The sequence below is a fragment of the Pterocles gutturalis genome, unplaced genomic scaffold, assembly GCF_000699245.1.
Source record: "Pterocles gutturalis isolate BGI_N339 unplaced genomic scaffold, ASM69924v1 scaffold10912, whole genome shotgun sequence".
In the NCBI taxonomy this organism is placed as follows: Eukaryota; Metazoa; Chordata; class Aves; order Pterocliformes; family Pteroclidae; genus Pterocles; species Pterocles gutturalis.
In genome coordinates, this window is record NW_010110279.1 from 19,318 (window position 1) to 38,349 (window position 19,032).

General features: G+C 39.4%; 1 protein-coding gene across 1 annotated transcript in view; it reads left to right on the plus strand.

Annotated features, from left to right (window-relative positions):
- The window catches only part of GSK3B (glycogen synthase kinase 3 beta), a 63,212-nt gene that overhangs the window by 17,300 nt on the left and 26,880 nt on the right, over positions 1 to 19,032 (plus strand). The window contains exons 4-5 of the mRNA XM_010073297.1: positions 230 to 336; positions 8,291 to 8,388. Coding sequence (XP_010071599.1) covers positions 230 to 336; positions 8,291 to 8,388 — 205 coding nt within the window. The remainder of the gene's footprint in view (positions 1 to 229; positions 337 to 8,290; positions 8,389 to 19,032) is intronic.

Here is a 19,032-nt window from a genome sequence, read left to right on the forward strand (position 1 = left end):
TAGTCAGAATTTCCTTTGCTGTATCCAGTATAAGGTAGCTGCTTGATGGGTTGGACCGATTTCACAGTAAATCATTGAGTCTGTGGCTTGCATCAGCTTAGAAGACCATGGTACTATGGCATTTAGGAATTGGGAGTGGGTGAAGAGTGCCAAAGCTTAATGTTGATCTGTACTGCAATGTTGTAAAACTATTCATTACAGAAAGATTATTATTTTGTTTCCTTTTCAGTGCAAAACAGCTGGTTCGTGGAGAACCTAATGTCTCATACATCTGCTCTCGGTACTACAGGGCACCAGAGTTGATCTTTGGAGCCACCGATTATACCTCCAGTATAGGTATGTATGTATATTTGTTGAAATCTATACCAGCTGCATGATTTTTTTATTCTGTGGGAAAGTGTAAAGGTTTCCAGAGAACTCGGATATAATCCTCAGAGGCAGAATTTCATTGTAAATGGTTAAGTAGCACTTCTTAATGAAATACACACATTTTGTAGATAGCTGCTGTGATTTTTATGCGTTTTATTCAGTGACAATTACATTAGGAAAGGGGGTTTTTTAAATGTAGGGGGGAAATCTGATTTTAAACAAAAAAATCCAGGTAATTTTGCCATTTAGTTTAAAAGTAGGTATGAGATCTCAAACCAGAAAAGCATTTTGAGTTAAAGTGTAGAGAATGACTGTAGAAATATCAACTATTGCTTCTGATACGCTGTGACTTAGACACAAATAATTCTGTAACTTATTTACAGAATAATAAATACCCTTTTAGTGAAGAGTTTTTAGTAGGAGGGAAAGTGTGGCCTAATGATTGGCTTTCAACTTTTTTGACAGTTTTAATATATTGTGTACAACAGTCTTTCTGATTTGACTTACTCTGCCAACTTGCCAACTTTTGCTGTCCTTCAGTCATTAATTTTGAACACAAGGAAGACTTCTTTCTAATACTTGTCACATAGCAGTATCATGGAAATGTTAGGAAGGCTGGAGGTTTTGGCAGAGGACAGGGAACAGATGGGTATTCTTACAGTGGAGTCCTAAAAATGAACAGCAAGATGAAAAATCATAAAAAATGAACAGCAATGTGTTGGCTGGTTTTGGGTAACTTCTTCAGCTCTGAGTGCTAGTGCTAGAGGATTGAGATTTGGCTCTCAGGCTCCCCAGTACTGTGGTAAGCTTTTACCTTGCTTATTGAGTCGTTTAGGGAAGGTTTAGTGTGTTCAAAAGGATTTGAAGATCATGATCAAGTCTTGGCAGAATATGTTTTAAACCAGTTAAACTATGTTTAAAGTTAGTATGTTCTAACCATTGTTAAACCATTGTAAAGTGGCTGGCTGGTTTCTTTCAAATCTGCGGTTCTTTGAAAAAAGAAGTGTTCCTGAAGACTTAGTCTTCTGAGGCAGAACCATAAGAAGTCTGGCGAAAGTAATGGCACAATAAAGATAAAAGGGGAGAACGTATTTAATGGTTGGCCACTGCCAAAAGTGACACCCCCAGACCTACTTTCTTGCCCCTGGATACCCTGCCTCTCACATCTTACTGTTTAATACACCAATTCAGGTGCAACTGACAAGAGACCTTTGGTTAGGTTAACTTTCTGCTACATTAGTGAGTTGAATCAGCATGACTGTGTAGTCCGATAAGCAGTAGAGCCCGGGTAAAAGCAAAGTGGTGGGAGGTTATGAGTGAGAGGAAGATGGCTGAGCCTGGTTGACATCTTTTTGACAGCTGAGAGCTAATAGATTGGCTCGGCTGCATTATCAAAGCACGCTGAGACAACTTGTTTCAGAGGATAACTGCCTAAAACAAATATTTTAGGTGTCACCAGAAGAGACTGCTTTGTAGATAAGTCTGTGAAATGTCTCTTGCTCCAACTATATAATGACTTTAATATTGCATTTTTTTTGCAGACTGTTTTTAAAGTTGCTCTTTCCACTTTTGTTTTCTTATCTGCTGGTCCCTAAAATAGTTCTAATAAAAATACGATTCTAAAGTGAGGAGTCTATTTTCCACTTAACAAAAATACAATTTCAGTCATTGTGATGTAGACTTTCTCATGCCCTGCAAAAAACACTGTCCTCTCAAGCCACTTCCCTGAACAAATCAATCTAAATTAAACTTGCACAGAATAGTTTGAAAATAAAGTTCAGCAAATAGTCCTTCCGTCCTACCCTTTCCTCCCTGCACTTCCTTCGAAACAGAATCTTTGCATTTGGGAGCTGGGAAGTAATAAAATGCTTTTACAAACTTAGATTGCAGTTTCCCAATGTTCTGCAGTATCGTAGATATTCTAGAGGTTTAGTCTTGTGATGTGGCTATTCCCGGTGGTGGTCAATACCAGGGTGTTCCTTAGTTCTTGCTAGATAGGCAGCAGAAGTGCTTAGTGAGAACTCTTCCCTGTTTCACAGAGGATTGCTCATCCGTACTCGACCAGCAGCATTTGTATACCAACCAAGAAGCACAGATAGGTTTCTTAAAAGAGAGGGAGAGGAAGGAACATTTAATTATCAGTACTTTTGTCCATAGCTCAAAGTATAAGGAACCGTGAAATGCTTCAGTGTTCTAATACTGCATTTTAAACCCTTAGTTTTTAATGTGGACATGCTTCTGTTTTCTAGTTCTTGTTTTCTTCTAAATTGTTAGCACAACAGCCTTTTCCCTCTACATAGAGTCTTTTTCTTTGTATAAGAATCCACTTCTGTGTGTGGTAACAAAAACTGAGCTTAAATGTAAGGTAGGGATCTTCACTCTTCTATTTAAATACACTATCTTAAAACTACATTGAAAATAAAATCAGCGAAGGATATGAAGCCAAAAGTGTTCTAAGTAGAACCTGTTGTACATTATCTGTGAGGAATCCAGCTGTTTTCCCAAAGTTCTCCTTGTTTACTAGCATTACTGCAGGGCTTATGGTTGTAACATGCTGCAATACAGTAGTTATTGGAAGTATTTGTGAGCAATAAGTGCTTTTTAAACCTAGGCAGCGACACTGGTGGCCCGACACTGATGGTACAGCCAGCCTGCATCACGACCATTTCAGTAGTTAATCGTCTTGTTTAGCACTGTAACCAGGAGTTGTATTAGGCTGTCTGGCTTCATCTATGACATGTTTTAATGGATGAGTTTGTCCTTGTGATTTTACTTGCCCTTCAGTGTAGCAGAAACTAAACTTGTTTCCAGGATGTGTCTCTTCATCTTGGATGCCACAAAAGAACTGTCTTTTAAGTTCTAAGATCTTGATTATTTCACCAAAGTGCATGACTTAAATTCTAACCCAACGGTCCCTTTAAAAAATAACTTGGAAGAAGCGATAGTGTGTGTTGCACTTTTGTAAAATACTGCATTAGTATTGTGCATAAATACATATGACAGTAAGAGTAGCATCAAAACTCATTACTGCAGTTAATGCATCTGTGTGTGTGTCATGCAGCAAACCTGGGACTATTGTTAAAATAATGACGTGGGAAATGACCTATTCAAGTTTTTAAATAATCCCTGTTGCCAAATAGCTACAAATCCAAGCCCATAATAGCTCTGTCTGTCTGCACTACAACTTCAAGGGATTTTTTTCAATGATCAGGCACAAGCATTCATGTCGCTTGGGTTCCTTCATAGCTGTTAGAGTCTGGACTTTAGTGCACCTTTGACTATGAATTCTCCAGGTGTGTGCATGTCCCTAAGACTTTTTGGGGATAGCACCTAGTTTTGTAGGAGGTTTGATATTTTTTTTATTATTTTTTTATTCTTTTTTGGCTAGTTTTGTAGGAGGTTTGATTTTTTTTTTTATTATTTTTTTATTCTTTTTTGCAAACCAAGCCCTTCAGCTATCCCTTGACAGTGTTTTGGCCCAAGCTTCTTCCTTGCAGGTGCAGAGTATGTTGCCAGCATGCTGCTGGCTGCACTGGTCATCTGGGTGCTGCTGCCTGCTGAAAAGCCGTGGGATGGCTGCCCACATTCCCCTACAACATCCTGGGACAAACATAGGTGCTAGAACAAGGGTGGGTGCAGATGTGATCCTCTTGTATAGAAAGAAGCTGTGCAGTTAAGCTTTACCCCCAGAACATGCATGTTTTATTAGGTTAGGTGATGGGGCAATGGAGGGCTCACCACAACGCGGCCGGTGTTTCTGGATAACAAGGATGTGCTGGTCTCAGTGCATTTTCTCCATCACTGTGCTGGCTGGAATTGAGAGCGTTCCAGAGGAAACATTTATAGCCACTGGCAGGGAAAGACTGATCTGCATGACTGTATTGCTGGCTTCTCTTGGGGTGTCCAAAAATAAGTGTCACAAAGATTCATTCACTTTCCTAGTGAGTGCTGAGACAGAGAACACCTCAGCAGTCTGGAGCAGAAGCTCCTCTGGAGGCGTGTGTAGTTGGGCTGTCCCAGAATTTCCTGGGGAAGACCCATCACGAGGTGTGTCCCAAACCCGTTGCAAAACAGTGAGAAGTATTTGCCTCTGTATCTTGGAGGGCAACTTCCAATGCTGAAAATAAGCACAGGCATTAATTTAATGAAATATTCTATCGCCTGTCATTGTAGTTTCATCTTTTCATTGCAGAAAAATAGAGATACCTGTGTTTAGCTTTTGTTGCAAGAACTGGAGCAGGCATGGCTTCATGGCTTTCTAAGCATTTCAGATTTCAGCCTTATTCTGACTCCGTGATCTGGGGTGGCTTGTTGTGCAAAACTTGTATCGTTGCAGCACACATGCCCATAGTCTAAAATTTTGCTCTTGTTCTGACATTGCAAAAAGTATTCCAAACAAGCAGCAATGAAAAGCACTTTGTGCTCTGTCATTCGGCAACTAGGAGCTGCTGACTTTATTACTTCCTAAGGCTGCTTTTCTGACTCCTAATTTCTTCCCTGCTAGTTTGTTTCCCGAGTTTGAGTCACCTCCATGATGATCAAGGCATAGTAGGGCAGAGATTAAGGGGGGGGGGAATGTAGAAAGGTAAGTGTACCCCATAAAGTGTCAGATGAAGGAAAGTTCTTAATTTGTACTAAGTAGATGAGAGCAGGCTCAACTTTTTTTTTTTCCCTCTCTTCGTGTTCTCCAGATAACAAGTTAGAGGAGCTGGAGCCTAATGCAATGGGTGGTGCTCATGCTGTGAAGAAAAGGGGCAGCGTCTCAGTTTGGGAAGGCAGAGCTTGAGATCACAAAAATGAAATTCGTGGATAGTGTGTTCTGTCGCAGAGAGCTGGAAATGTCCATTGCCCACTTGTACTATTAAAGCCAGGGAGCGTATTTTGCAGGTTGTTCTGCCAGATGCCTCTTACTGAACTAAAGAGAAATTTCCCTTTTCTTACCTCCTCTAATGCTGGAATGGCATTCAAAAGCAACAGAATTGTACAGATATTATTATTAGACAAGTTAACGTCCACCTAACAACTGTGAAGATCAGTAAAGTAATAGAAACTGAATTTAAGAAAAGTTTTGTAGTATAAGAGGCTATATGAATTTTTGTGTGCTTAAATTAGCGCAGGTAGTTCATGTGATAATGGTATTTGTCCAGGTGTTCTTCAGTCTACAAAAGATACGGCATTAGCCATTATTGTAATGTTATTGTAATGTGTGGAAGCTATCTGAAATAAGCTTATTTGCAGGTTGCTTTTGGCTGGCACTTGCATTTACTGTCCATGTTGTTTATACTACATTTCACCGAAGGTATCAAGAAAGTAGCTTTGTCTGCTTTCTTCTACTTAATAGCTTTCAGTATTTTTTCCTAAAATTTTACATTGTTCCAACTAGTTTGGCATAGGGCTGATTTGTCGACTTGGTTCTTGTTTTCTGTTAAAGTTCTCTCTTACCTTGCTTATTAACTAGTTTAAAACATGTGAATGATAGTCATATTTTGCCTTACATAAATTGCACATACTAAAATTGAATAGTTCAGAAAATGGTTCTCCCCTGATGGGAGCAGATAGTTATACTGCAAACTTGCTCTGAAAGATTATTAACCTATAATAGTTAGCTGTGACTGTGCTAAGGCAGAAAAGGGTCTGGGAAGGAGCTATCAAAAACTAATGTTAACTAACTCATCACTTCTCTTAAGTAATGGCTTTAAAATATATAATTCAGTACATTGTTTACTTCAGACTTGAAGGGGGGGGGAAACCAAGGCAAACTAACCCAGAGCCAAATTTGAGTCCTGTTAAAGTCAGTGGTATAAATTCCACTGAGTTTTAGCACAGAGCTGAAATTTCCCAGTTTCTTCCTTATTGTACATTGCTCACCAGAGTTGTATAAACACCTATGTAAATTGTGTCTTGTTGGCGTCCCTGCTTGGAGCCGCTTAAGTTAGCGGCTGCTCGCTGGCTTTCGTTGAGAATGCTTCAAGGGTTTGTTCACTTCCTTGCCCAGGGAACATTGCCCAAGTCCTAATTTGGAAGTCAGTGAAATTGCACTCCTGGAAAAAAAGTTGGCTTTTGGAGTGTCTGTAGCTTGTTTCAGTGCGTGTTTAAAGTTTTTGCAAGTAAAATCAAAGAAGATTTAAATAGGCTTTTAACAAGGTGTTAAACCACCTGATTTGGAAGATTTCACTGCACAAGGAACAACTATGTAGGTTTCCGGTGGATTTGTTGTATGTTTGGTGGACTAAACCCATCACAAATACACCAAGTATTCCTCAGATTTCTCCAGCCATTTCTTCATGACCTACATCCTTTTTTCTTTTTTTCAATTATTTTGAAAGCTGCAGCAATGAGCTGTGCTTTTTGTCTGCAGTATGTTATGGTTGAACAATATCTTTCTTAAGATGGGGAAGTATTTTTTCATAGCCCTTCTCTCTTTCCTTTAGAGATGGGGAAACAAAAAGCCTGTTCTAACTTGCAGATTTGGTTATCTTGAATTCCTGAAAGGTTTTTTTTTTTATTATTTTTTGCATCAGTCACTAGTCACCTGTACCTGGCAGTGTTGTGTGTATCCTGCTTCTCAACTGCATAGTTTAAATACACTAGGGGAATAAGGATCTGTGTCGTAGAGTGGGTTATCTCAGGTTGGAACAGGCCTCAGGAGGTAAATTCTCTGCATTTTGGGTTGTGGTGGTGCTACTGTTATTTTGTGGGGGAAGGTTAGATCGTAAAAGTAGGTGAGAATTCAAAGAAAAATGGGTGAAAGGGGACTGGTTTTGTTCTTTTCCATTTTGGGGCATTACAGTATGGTAGGCATTACAAATCTCCTGTTACTGTTTGCTTGTTTGAGGTTAGATTTTAGTTTCAGATACACATTGAACAAATTATGACTTTCCAGAAAGCTCTACAGTAATATTTTTTTTCTTGAGAAACAGTTACCCCTGCATCTAGGTGCAATATTTTTTGTGTGTTTAGCAGTTTAAACGTAAATATTTATTACAGCAAATTCTCACAGACATCTGCTGTGCAGTGTTTACTGCATTTGCCTTGTTAGGTTTTCATTCAGCTTAACTATGTTTCGAAAATAAAATGCTGTATTCTGTAGTACACTGAAATACTTTCTTAAGTTGCAGTTGTAGTATTGAGTTGTCTTATTTACATATAAGATATACCTGTAATAGATAATGAAAATTTTCCTCATGTAGAGGAGTAGCTGTTAGTGACTACTTGGGGCTTTTGGTATCTGTATGAAAATTAGTTGATGGCTTCTCCGATGGATGCTGTTGACCCGATCTCTGACTTGCAGTTCTGCTGTCCAGCCAAGTTTGCAGATGCAATTGGCATAAAGATTAGGTGTTGATGTGACTGGGTTAGAGGGGCTGTCTCCCAGATCCCTTAATCATGATGTACTGCAGAATGCAAGTAATAGTTGTAGTAATGGTTCATCTACTCGTGTGTATATGCTTTCAATATATGGATGAAAAATTGAGTCTATTCAACATTTAGAAACAGTAAAAACATCAGCTATTGTGGTAGATGATACCTATACGTAGTTCGTGATTAATGTGCTTTAAAAACAACACAGGGTTCTGGGAAACTCTTAATTTTCAAGATGGCAGATATTCTCAGCTCTTTTCCCTACGTGTATAAGTTTTAATTTCAATATGTTATGGCATTTAACATTATTTTCCAGTTCTCATTGTCTCATGGTTTGGCTTCTAAGACATCTACCCACCATTGCTTTATGCCAGGTTTCTGTGTTTTCAAGATTAACATTTAGGAGAGGAATGTTTGTTTATTTTTAGTTGTATTATATAGAGTAGTAAACATGGCAAAGAAGTAAGTAGCTTAAAACTGATGGGTTTTTTTATAAATGGCCTAATATGTACCTTTTACTGATACCTTTCCCTGTCTTCCCCTTCTTTCCCCTTTTTAGATGTGTGGTCAGCAGGCTGTGTATTGGCTGAACTGTTACTAGGACAACCAATCTTCCCAGGTGACAGCGGTGTGGATCAGTTGGTGGAAATAATCAAGGTATGGAATTTTAAGTGTTTTTATGTCTGAATTATTCCTTGGGAATCAGCATGAAGACATGCATTGTTATAACCTTGTCAACATATATCTTTTATAACCATTATATAGGGTGTTGAATGTAAACCATGTTTGAAAACACTTACTGTGCTTTTTTTGAGAACTTCATGATCTTTATGCCCCTCTTGCAATCATGCATAATGATATATCATCTTTTAATTATATAGGTTTTTTCCCTTCTTAAAGGATTGCACTTTCAGTGTGCTTGGAAATAGTGCTTACATGCTGAGCCAATATTTATTAATGTGTGATTCTCATTCTTTAAGAATCTGGCTCTTTTTCCTTTGTTGCATGCAATTAGTACTTGGCTTTGAAAACAGTGTTATTCGGTTTCCCTGTGCCAGATTCTTCACATATGTAGCCTTCTTCTCTTCTTCCTTCCTTTCAGCTCTTTGAGGTGAAAAGTTAGCAAGGGCACTCCTTTTTGCTCTTGAAAAATTGTGAAATGTAGGGCAAAGATAACCTTCCACCTGAAGAGTCTTGTTTTTCAAGTGATAAAAGACCTAATGTTTCAGAATACATAACATTTATGTTCAAACACTTATGTTCAAACACATCTTGATTGATTTCATTTGGAAAGCTGTGAATATTCTGTGATTCTCAAATTAGAGGCATGGAAGAATAATTCATAGCTTGAAAGGTTAGTGTCTTACTTCCCAGCACCCTAGTCTCCCCTGCCTGCTTCAACTTCTGCAATGAAGGAAGCAAAAAAGAGAGAGCAGTATATTTTTCCTCTGAATCTATACTATGCACTTAATAAGATGGTAGTATTACAGAGGATGTGTGCACACAATGTTCAGCTTTATTGATTTCATCACCACAAGGGGACTGTATTACAAGAATTTCCTCCTTGGTGTTGCCACTTAACTGCGACCTTAATTACATGTATATTTGTGTGGCATGCATGTGAAAAGCCCCTCAAACACAAAATGTATGGGTGGAAGAGTAGAACTGCCTACTTGTGTCTGTTATTCACTAGAAGAGCTGGTGTCTTCGCCCTGTCCTAACAGGGTGTATGACACCAACCAATACCAAGTTGTCATTCCCCTGTGTGGAGGACACGGGCTGGTGAGGCTCAGTCTTTCTGTGGCCTGCTCTATGGTCTCAGTGGGCTGTGCTCTGACTTCTCTAGGCTCTTGCCACATCTCCCTACAGCCTTTGACCATGTAAGCCTAGCTTCCCTTATGATGGGTTTCTGTCTGTCCTGCTGGAAATCCTCCAGTCAACTCCTTTCTTCTGGAGTATCTATGTCTTGCACCTACTTCTCCTATGACTTCGTTTCTTATTGTTGCCTTTTCTGCCTGGTGTATTTCAAGTTCAACATGTCCAAGTTCAGTCAGTTTACATAAGAAACATCAATAGAAACCTAGAGTTGCTGTCAGAAGTAGGGCTGGTGATGGCAGAAGTTTTCTGCTTTTGAGAAGTGTTTTGGAGCAGTGCTCTGCTTTCTGCTACACTGCTTTTGTGAGATGTCAAGTAGTCCTTGTGAGCACTTCAGATGGCCAGAGTTTGTGCAGTATTCTGTGGCATTTGCCTTTGGACGTTTTCAAAAAGTCCTGTTTTGTTTCTTGAGTCATGCCTGCGATCCTCAGAAACTACATCTAATGGGTTTTTTGTAAATGCAACTTTTTGTATCACAGTGTAATCCTGTAAGTCCTTCCGCGATTCGATCAGAAATCTGAGTAGAGGCTTTATCAGCAAAACCATAGTGTTCTACCTCACCATTGCTTTGATTTTCACAATGTGGAAGTAAAATAATCAGGAAATAGATGTTCTCTCATTATTGAAATGCTTGCCAAGCAGAGATTGTGAGTTTGTTCAAAGTTCGATAGAAGCTGTTATCGTCAGTTGGACACTTTCAGTTCTTCAGTGCTGGAAGTAAACATCTGTGAACTAGTAATTTTATAGCATGTATGCGCTCTGATTGTGATGATTCTGCTTTGTTTACACTTGAGGTAAGTTCTATTGAAGCAGAGGAGTACTTTAATAAAATTGCTGATGGCCTATGTACTATCTGTGATTTCTTTAAATTACACTACCATGAGCGGTGTGATAACTTTTGTTGACCAATTCATAGCTGAATACATGGTACTGGCAAACTAATGTTATTTTTCATGACAACCGAAGGAGTATCCAGTGTACAGGTTTGAACTTCAGTCAATTATAGCTTGAGATGATGATTTTCACCTCTGCAGAAACAAATTTTTGCATCATTTCTTTAAATGTAGAAAGGAGGATACTGAATGATCATCTGCACCTGTGTTGTGTTGGGGTTTTCTTATCTTTTAGATATGTAGCCCCCTACATGTAGAAATTAAGTGAAACAAAGGGTAGGGATAATATATTATTTATATATTATTTTATAGTAAGCCTGGTCTCTTCAATTAAAAAGTTACAGTACTGAGAAAATATGTTTTAGGAAATTCTGAGAGAACAAATCCTATAAATCTTACAGTAGTAGTCACATAAAAAGATGTTTACTGAATCGTTAAGGAAGTATGATGGAGAATGTGAGCTCAAATGGGTGGGTGCCATGAATATTTTTCTGTCTGTATATTTGTTACTGAGGCAGCATATATTCTCAAGGCAACACTGAAAGAGAAAATGAGTGCAAACTGCAGAATTGGACTGTTTTTCAATGCCCTTGTCTACCAAATCTTGTGTTGTGAAGCTTTGTGTCAGTTATTCAGAAAAGCCCTGGCAGAAGGCTAAGGTGAGAACACAGAGTTACAGTTGAGAATATTGCATTCAAAATCAACAGCCATCAGAAATGGTCTAGGAAAGTGCATGAACGGGGCAATGAGGTACTTCCCTTGTAATGCCATACCCCCCCGACAAGTATTTCTCATAGCGGAAGTAGAGGGAGAACAGCACCTTTACCTCAAATTTAAAGTAATTTTTCCTCATCTTTTGAGAATGAGGAAAAAGTAGAAAGTGAGGTCCTCAGTTTTCCATTATGCCAGCTGTTGGCAGGGATCTGTCCCATTTGCTATGTATCCCTTAAAAGTGACCAGTAATCAAATTGAGCAGATTTGTTTTTCAGATCTGCAAAGAAGTCATGAAACGTTCTGCAATTCTCCACTCCTAGCAATTCCACTTAGATTTGAACGGTTAGCATAAAAACTGCAGCCTGTGTTTATTGAGGGAGCTTGGGTTCTGCAGCTGAAATACAGCTGAAGACATATGCAATTCTGCAGCATAAGAATTACCAGAAATGTTGAGTCTTGGGCACAACATGTAAAAAGTCAGGTTGTGTAAGATTTCAATAATTTAAAAAATGTTTTTACAGATGGTGTCCACCTTTTCCATTTGCTGCCATAGAATACTACTGTTTAAAGCTTTCATTGTAACACAGACTTATTTTAATGCCAGCTAGCTGAAGCAGAGCAGTGGAATCTGCCAGTTGTAAAACACCAGTGAACTTTGTAGAAGGTTGCAGATTTAGACCTGTGAGCTGCTGTTTGGCTATCTTGCAGTCATGCTTTTCAGATAGCTTCCTTGGAACTGTATGCTTGAGACTTCAAGACAGAGAAAAAGGAGTATTTTAAACACCCAGAAAGTGCTATAGTAAAATATTTATCCACATATTTGGAAATGCATCTGACTTTCATACCTTAAATTTACTTTATTCCACTTGAAGAGAGGTGAGCTTATAAACTTTTCTGCTAGTTCCTATCAATTCAGGATGACTGAGTCACAGTCATTCTTGTAGCATTTTTTGAGCCAAGAAAAATTTTTCAGTTGTCTCTTTGGTTGCTTACTCAGCTTTGATTATTCAGAGTTCATTTCACAACACAGCAATTGAATGCTCCACCTGCGTATGAGTTTTTGCATTAGGCTGGAGAATAACTTCAAATGCCATCACATTGAACTAGTCCTCCCTCCTCATGCAGTTCTTGATGACATCCCCTTACTAGCTGTGTTCATGAAGATAGAATTTCTGTGATATGTCAGTCCAACACAACTTGTCCTTCCTGCGGGCTGCATGCCCAGCATCCTCAGTCCCTTACTCCATCAGAAGCATTTTTGGCTTTTGTCAGATTTTGATTCACTTTCAGCAGTCTTCACCTAGTTTCATTTCGAGCAGGCTTGCAAGATCATCTCCATCAGTTGCACTTGGAGCTTCTCCAGGCCTATTGTGTATTTGTAAACTGCTCTGAAAAACTGTGCCCCTCTAGAACCACAACATGACCTTTGTGTGAATCAAAATATAGTCCTCTTCTTTTTGGCTGCTTTTTCTCATGATCCTATTTCTTTAAAGACAGTTTTTCCAGATATTCTCAATCTGGCTGGAGGAGAGAGATCTTTGACCACTTATCCCTGACAAAATGATATTCGGTATGGAGAAATACTGACTTGGAGCTCCATCTGAAGAAGTAATTTAACCCAAGTACATTCTTCTTGAATGCTTATACTGTTGCAGGAGAGAAGTCATGTGCTGTATTTTTCCAAAGTTTGATCTTGGATGGTGACTCTTCCTCCTTATTTTTAGCTCTTGCTAACTATCCCAGTGATGGGATAACCTAACATTAGGGAATATCTCAAGTGGGTAACTCGATATATTCATTAAAATTCGTGCCTCTACTGGCTTTCGAGTGACATCTCCTTCAGAAATATGCTCAGTTTCTGAAGTGGGCACAGCAGCAGTGCACGTTTCATCAGTGGTCACACAAAGAATTCCATACAAGCATTACCCCTCAGAGAGCAGTCATATGGTCCCATCTCTGATGGAGAGGGTAAACCCCTCTCCTTCCAGCAGTCCAGTTGCCACTTTCCTGTTTAAAATCCATTATGCAAGTGAAATACTGCTGAGTACAGCTCAAAAGAAGGAGCTTTCAAACCACCAGAGGGATTTTTTTTGAGATACAATCGGGGCAGACTCCTCCGTAAATCCTTGCACTCGTGGCTTGCAATGCTGCAGCGGTGTCTGCAGGACTGATGTGCCACCTGCAAGAGCTTGGGAAGTGAGGGATCTGTGCTTCCCCCCCGCCTAGCTCTGCAGCACCCCAAACTCATAAAGGGAAAACTGGTAGGGGTGTCAGCCGCAAGCAGTTCCCGCAGACAGTGATTACTCTTCTCTGTGCAAAAAGGGGAATCTCAGAAGTGTTAATGGTTTTGTTTCTAAGAGAATTGTTGTCTTTGGAAGGTTCCATTACCTTCCCCCTGCTTCTCATCTGAGCAGCCCTGGGACATGGGGAGGACAGCATCTGCCAATCTGCCTTGCATTGTGTTTAACAGAAATATTTTTTCCATATGCTGCAATCTAGAGTATGAGATGCATTAATTAACTTGTAAAAACTGTAGGAAAGGGTTGTGGGTATTTTTGTTTGTTTTGGTTCTTTTGCTTCCTACTGGACTGTGTTTATTCCTTGCACCAAAACTGGCATTTCATGGTAATTTAGGAGAAATAGTAAAATCTTCTTCCCATAGTTGGGTTAGGAATGAGACAAGGGGAAAAACTGTATTAAAAGGCAAGCTCAGTAGTATCCAGAATCCTATCCATGTATAACTTTTTGGTCTCTGACAGTTTTACTGAGCTGAATGCTAAGTATAGACTGCAATTATAATATATGGCTCATGCTCAAATGTCAAGGTACTATTTTGGGCTCAGTTTTTGAAAGAAAATAAATTCAGTCTCAGTACTTAGTGGGGAGAGAGAGGAGCAGTCTCTTCCGGGAGAATAAGCAGTAGGAGAGTGTGTCATTTTACTGGATGTGGTCCTGTGCTGAGGACCTGCCTGCATCTGACATGGGCTTTCATGTGGGTCCTCTCCTTGCCCTGAAGGGAAGTCTCCTGGCATTTTTTTCTGATGTCCCCCCACATTACAACTTGTCTGTTCCTGTGCCTTGTGTAATTCATCACTTCCAGTGCTTGCAGGCAGTGTAAAAAAGTTGGTGAGCAATTATATTCATGTCAGCGGTGACAGTGGGTTTCATCCTGTTCCTGATGCATAGCTGCTTTTCTGTTTGAATAGAAAAAATCTCTGTATTGGGTTGGCTTTCGTTTTGTTTGACAAGACTTTGTTTTTTGAAAGAAAATGTATATAAAATGGGTATGTTTATTTCATTTTCTACCACAGACCTATTGAAGTATTATTTCAAAGCTGACCTGTGTTTACAGCTAAAGGTGCCAGCACCATTAATTTTTTAAATAACTATTTGGCACACCTCTCACAACTTTCTGAAGAGGTGCAGACATGTTTGAGAAGTATTAATTAAGCCATCTGGTAAGCCATACACACCAGACTTTCTGGAGCACGTTTCCTCGTAAAGTCAAATGGTTTTTCCGGAGGTGGCACTACACTGCTGTAACTATGGCTTTCTAGAGGTTTCTGATTTAAATAACCACCTTCTCCCCTCTGTAGTTCACTTTACCAGCCGGAGCTTCTGAACCCTTGTTGTCCCTGTACTTTTAGCTGATTTTTACATTTTAGCAAAGGTTTAGCAGCAATTATGGTTGTCGGAAAGGGCCTTTATTCCGCTGGGGTTTGTTGAGACCTGTGCAGTTTCCTCTTCCTCTGGTGTTGCAATGGTGTGGGCTTGGTCATAAATAACTTGGCACAGTTTTGCACAGTGAAACCAGGTGTGGACAGCAGCTGTCTTCAGTACTGGGGTGTAGCTAAGGTGTCTTTTGGAGCTGAATACCATCCATCTTTTTCTTCTATGAAAATTTCATTGCAACAACATAAAATTAAGATCTTTATGCTATTTGTAATCAAATTCAAGGCTTATTCTAGGTTCATAAATTTCCCCTTCTTGTTAGTTAAGGATGACGTTATTGGGAGCCTGTAGCTTTTCTTTAATTGCTTGAGATATGCACCATTACCTTTCCTTCACAAACCCTGTTCCTGGAATAAAAGTAATTTGTGGAGCTTCATCTGTTACAGATTAATGTCAAGGAAAACCTTTCTAGAAAATACTTGTGAAACCTGTTGTGTTCAACTTTTGTCCTAAGAGAATCAGAGCAGTATCTGACTCCTCAGCAAGTATATTCTTCAGTTAATCTTAGTAGAAAATGTTGCTTTTTATTTATTTTCGTTTAAGAGATGATGTTGACAATCAGGAATTAAAAGCAAGACTAGTTGACCTGTTGTCTTCACTTGCAGGAAAATCACTTGTAGTCTCACATAGACCACCTTCATTCATTCAAAAGTTTAGTCTTCATTCTAGATACAGTTGATTCCATGAGACAGCTACATTTTCATTATTCTAGTATTTACACTGCTCTGGTTTTTTTTTTTTTTTAAAGTGCCCAATTAAAAAGAAAAAATTAACTTTTTCCTAACAGTATCACCTTTTGTAAGAATGTCCCCAAGAAATAGAATAGTATGTGCTAATCTGCACTGCATAGACCTGAATAATTCAGTATTGGACCCTTTGCAAGATCTTATCAGTGTATGGAAATATCTGAAGGGGAGGTGCAGAGAGGAGGGAGCCAGGCTCTTTTTTGTGGCTTCCTGTGACAGGACAAGAGATGATGGGCTCAAATGAAAACACATGAAATTCAGTCTGAACACAAGAAATCAGTTTTTACTGTGAGAGTGGTTGAACACTGGAAATGTTGTCCAAAGGGGTTGTGGAGTTTCCATCCTTAGAGATTTCATGTCTAGGCATGGTTTTCGGCAAACGGCTCTCACTGGCCCTGCTTGAGCAGGAGGGGGTTGGGCCAGATGACTTCCAGAGGTCCCTTCCAACCTCAACTGTTCTGTGAAACCTCTCTCTGAGGAACATCTGCTCCATAGTATTTTAAGAGTTGGTATAGCGGGAGCAGCTGTTTCATGGAGTAATTCTGCCAAAAATGTGCAAAGTAATTTATGCTTCTCCTTTGCATTTCAAATGAAAGAGCAGTCACATATGCGACTTTTTAAAAAGAGGAGGTTTGCCCAATTTTTGCAATAGCTTAAATGATTGCTGTTACTTGCCAAGGTTACTTGAATGTATTCCTAGTATACTGAAAATTCAGTGTGAATCAGTGAGGTACAATTTCAAAATCATTTTAGCAAACAGTGTTGGTGCGTTGCAGGGTGGGGAGAGGTCCACTGTAGGACCTCTTCCAGCTGTATCAAGTACCGGTACGATTTTATAACTTGATCAATTCATTCATCCCACACTTTTCTTATGGATTGTAATTTGAATTTGACACAGTCTTTAAAACTTACATTCTTTTTCCTGTCTACTTTCCTTTCCTCTTTATTCCTCTCCTTAATCTGCCTTCAGTACAAATTGAAAGCACAATCTGCCTTTACAATCCAGAGAGAACAAATACATTGAATGGCTAATACAAGTCACCTTTCCTTTTGCATTGTTATTTTGTGTGTCAAAGGCTGCTATGTAACTGAAAGGTCAGGGGATCCCTTCTTTCAGCCGCATGATCCCTCTTCAGTACCTTCTTTTCTAAGTATTCATGAGACCTTAGGCACTCTTGCTTTAGATGCTTGTGCTTGAGTTTAGGAGTTGCTGCCTCCCATCATCTGGAGTTACAGCTGTGTTTTTAGTGAAATGTATGGACAGACCTTCCTTCCATGAAATTGCCCTTGCCTATCTTATTGAATTCTCTCTGATCCTATAGGCTGTCTTTAAAGATTGGTGTGTGCTGCTGTTCTGAGCAGCTTTGGGACCTGAGCCAGTTTCCTGAATTTTGGCTATAGAAAAAGAATCTAGTCCTTGCCTCTTCTTAGGAAGGCTACTAAAGGAATTTTTTTTTAGTGGGAGAAGGGGAAGGGAAGGTAAGTGTCCTGTTTATTCTGAGGAGGCCTGAAAACTTAGCTTTTAGAAATGGTGGGATAGTAATACAAGTGATCCATAACTTTTCTGGAAGGTAATTTAACTAATTCAAGAAACTTCCAAGGTTTTGAAAATAGCTTTTATCCTGAATTGGGATGAAAATAATATCTGCAGGTGTGAAATCTCCTCATCTTTTAGAACTGAAAAGCTTAGAGATTACCAAAGAAGCAACTGTCTGATAAAAATGCAGGGTTTCTTTCCTGTGCTGCTGCTTGTTATTTAAAAGATTAAGTTGTGGGTAGGTATTCTTGTTTGTGTCATACAGCTCGTATTTAAGTAATAAAGAGATACCAAGTTCCTTTCGTAATACCCGTTTATAATTTCTCTGTTGCGCAAATTAAACAGCAATTAACTTGCTCTTTTACCCCTTTACCTGACTCTTTAGAGTGCATTTGTGTAATTTCTGCTCTTCTAACAGAATGAAAATGTCCATGGATACCAGAATATGTAACCAAATATTAATTTATCAAGCAGTAAGGTAGAGTGCTAACGTCATGTTGTAGATCATTTGCTTCCTGCTGGTGAGAGTGCAGTCTCATGAGATAAGGTGATAACATTATGCTAATCTGTATGGTGAGAGATTTTCATGGGGCAAGAGTAGCATGACTACAGGGTTCCTATAGGAAAGTGAACTTGAGCTCAGCATAGCAGAGTGACTGCTCTGCCTTCTGCCCTCTTACAGTTCTCTCTGCAGAACAAAAGGATACCCAGCAACTGGGTGCAAGCAGAAAACGATGGAATTCCTTGAACATGCTTTGCAGTTTTTGTATATAAGTAGAAGGCAATGGCTTTTTCGTTTTGTGCTAACCGAACAGAAAGCACTAATGCTGTATTGTCCGGCTTATTCCCTGAAGGGATGTCTGAAATCCTTTCAAAATCTATCCACCTCTACGATGAGATGTGCAATTCTGTGTTCTTTCTCATACAACTACTAATTTGCATATATAAATAACATTGTGCATGTTCTGGGAATGAGAAATATGAATTTGGAAAAGTAAACCAGGGTTGCTGTGTATTTTAGATGTTTCCAGGTTAGGTTTAAACTAAGATTATCTTCCGTGAGGAATTATTGGGATTGGGAACCAGCACCAAAATCCACAAAGTTAGGGGCAGGGTACAAAGCTGTCTAGCTCTACTCAGCAGAAACTGGCTGATTTTTTTAAGCTTATCATAGGGCTGCTGTTGATGACTTGTAAAATGCAGTCTGTGCTACTGGTCTGATCCTTAATCAGCCATATGCAGTGAGCTGCAATCCCTGAATGCATTTGGCAATAGTATTTTATAACAGTATAATTAGAGTGAGCTCTCTTCCCCATTGAAATATAACTAAGTTTGAGAAATATGCTTGAATTTTGTGAAAAACTGTAGAAGAGAAGTTTTTGATGCTGGGCTTGGAGCATGAACTGAATTGCAAGAGACTACAGAAGTTGGAGCAAGAGCTGCAAAGATGATTAAGGGACTGCAGCATCTGTCGTATGAGGAGAGGTTGCAAGAGCTGGGACTGTTCAGCCTGAAGCAGAGGACGGGGGGGGGAGGGTGGTGTTTCATCAATATGTATAAATAATTGGTAGGAGGGAATGAAGAAGCAGCAGCCAGGCTGTTTTCAGTGGTGCCTGCTGACTGGACAAGAGGCAGTGGCACAAAGTAAAATGCGTGGAACTTCATTTGAATGCAAGAAAACACATTTTTTTCTTATGAAAGGTGGTCAAAGACTGGAGTAGGTTGCCCACAGAGGTTGTGAAGTCTCCTGTGGAGATGCTAAAAACCTATCTGGACACAGTCTTGGGCAACCTGTTCCTGCTGA